General features: G+C 29.6%; 1 protein-coding gene across 1 annotated transcript in view; it reads right to left on the reverse strand.

The window, feature by feature from the left end:
- Positions 1–1704, reverse strand: part of LOC104995534 (ribosomal protein S6 kinase alpha-6) — a gene marked incomplete at its 5' end in the record, with an annotated part of 27276 nt that overhangs the window by 14980 nt on the left and 10592 nt on the right. Inside the window, one exon of the mRNA XM_010849436.1 lies at positions 1360–1418. Within this exon, the coding sequence (XP_010847738.1) occupies positions 1360–1418 (59 nt within the window). The remainder of the gene's footprint in view (positions 1–1359; positions 1419–1704) is intronic.

Below are 1704 nucleotides of genomic sequence, written 5' to 3' on the forward strand. Positions count from 1 at the left end.
AAAGATACAAAAAATAAATAATAATATTTGTTTTGCAAAAGATAATGTCACTATCTCAAAAGACATCTGCACCACCATGTTTATTGAAGTATTATTCACAATACCCAAGACATGGAAATAACCTGTGTCCATCAACAGAAGAATGAATTAAGAAGAAATGAGTCAGACAGAGTAAGACAAATATTGTAGATCTCACTCATATGTAGAACCTTAAAAAAAAAAGAACAAAAACAGGTTGCTCTTGCCTTCTAAGACAGACTGCATTCTGCCTATGGAACGTTTCTCAATAAACGTACTTTCACTTTATAGAAAAGTAATTTTTATTTATTCAAATACATACACATTCTACTCCTTTGTTATTTAAGAGCAATAAACAAACTTTAGATATAAAAATAATGGAAATTAATTTCTAGCTTTTTCTAGTTAAGGAAAAAGTAAGAGTAGAGAAGCATTAGAAAAAAATGACAAGGAAATGGAAGTATACTGAAAGAGGAATGCACACAGATAAGACAAATGCAATGCAATTCCCATGTTCATTACAAGGCTTTTCAGGTTATTAATGCTAACAGCTTATGTTATATTGCAGTTTTATAACTATTAAATCAAAATATTGGGCTACTGAAACTTGTTCTACAAGCCAGATGAAATGATAATTTGGTCAGTGAATAGTGGTTCTCTGCCTCTGCCTTAGAAATCAAAAGAGACATGTTTTCTTTGGGGATAATTTTCACTATCAATGTCAGAAGTAAATAATCAAAAATGCTTACCTATGATGATTAATAGTACATAAAATACATAAAGTTGTGTTGTAAGCAACAATAAGAAAAAGTGAAAAGCTCACTAGTCTGGGAGTTGCAACTTAAAAAATTCAATAAATGACTTTGCAGAATTTCACTATGTTTTTGTTTTCATGCCCTCTCAAAATTTAGTGAAATAACTATACAAAGATTTTTACTTCTTAGCAAATTTAAATTGTTCTAATACATGACAAAGGATCATTTGAAATTAAATAACATCTTAGATTCTTTACAGTTCATTTTTTCTTTAAGAATCTGCCCTTTCATTCATCCCCTTTCTCCTTTTTCTTCTTCCCACCCATATTCTTCAACCTAGAATAGAAGAGAATATTAACCATACTTAACAGGTAAGACAAATGAGAAACAAAAATGTACTATATATCATCCACGCATCTGCTGGTTGAAGGTAACTGCATGATATGCTATGCTTGTAAATAAAAATCTCACACTAAATATGAAACAAATGGATTAAGTTTATCAGCAAAGTCCACATATTACCATTTACTCTTGAGTTTTTGCTCTTCTTAAAGGTATTCAGTACCACACTTTCTACTCTACTTACATTCCAGTCAATATTTGCAAAAAAAAGATGTCTTTTGATTTCATCAACTCCTTCTGAACCTACAAAAATGGAAAGAATTCTTTTACCAGTTTGATTTTTAAAAATCTGGTTACTTGGCCTCCAGATTGTTATCTGTAAAACAGGAATACACATATTTTATAGATTTCTTGCAGTGAAAAGTTTATGATTTCTTATCTGATGTTTTCTTAATTGCTCCTTTGAATTTAATATGATAAAAATAGCTGGTGTTAATGCTGAAGCACATAGGGTATCATGAAATACTGAAATGTCTTCTGAATCAAATAAAAATCATATTTAACATAATGTTAAACTTTAAGTAGTTAA

This window comes from Bison bison, unplaced genomic scaffold (assembly GCF_000754665.1).
Source record: "Bison bison bison isolate TAMUID 2011002044 unplaced genomic scaffold, Bison_UMD1.0 scf7180017850858, whole genome shotgun sequence".
In the NCBI taxonomy this organism is placed as follows: Eukaryota; Metazoa; Chordata; class Mammalia; order Artiodactyla; family Bovidae; genus Bison; species Bison bison.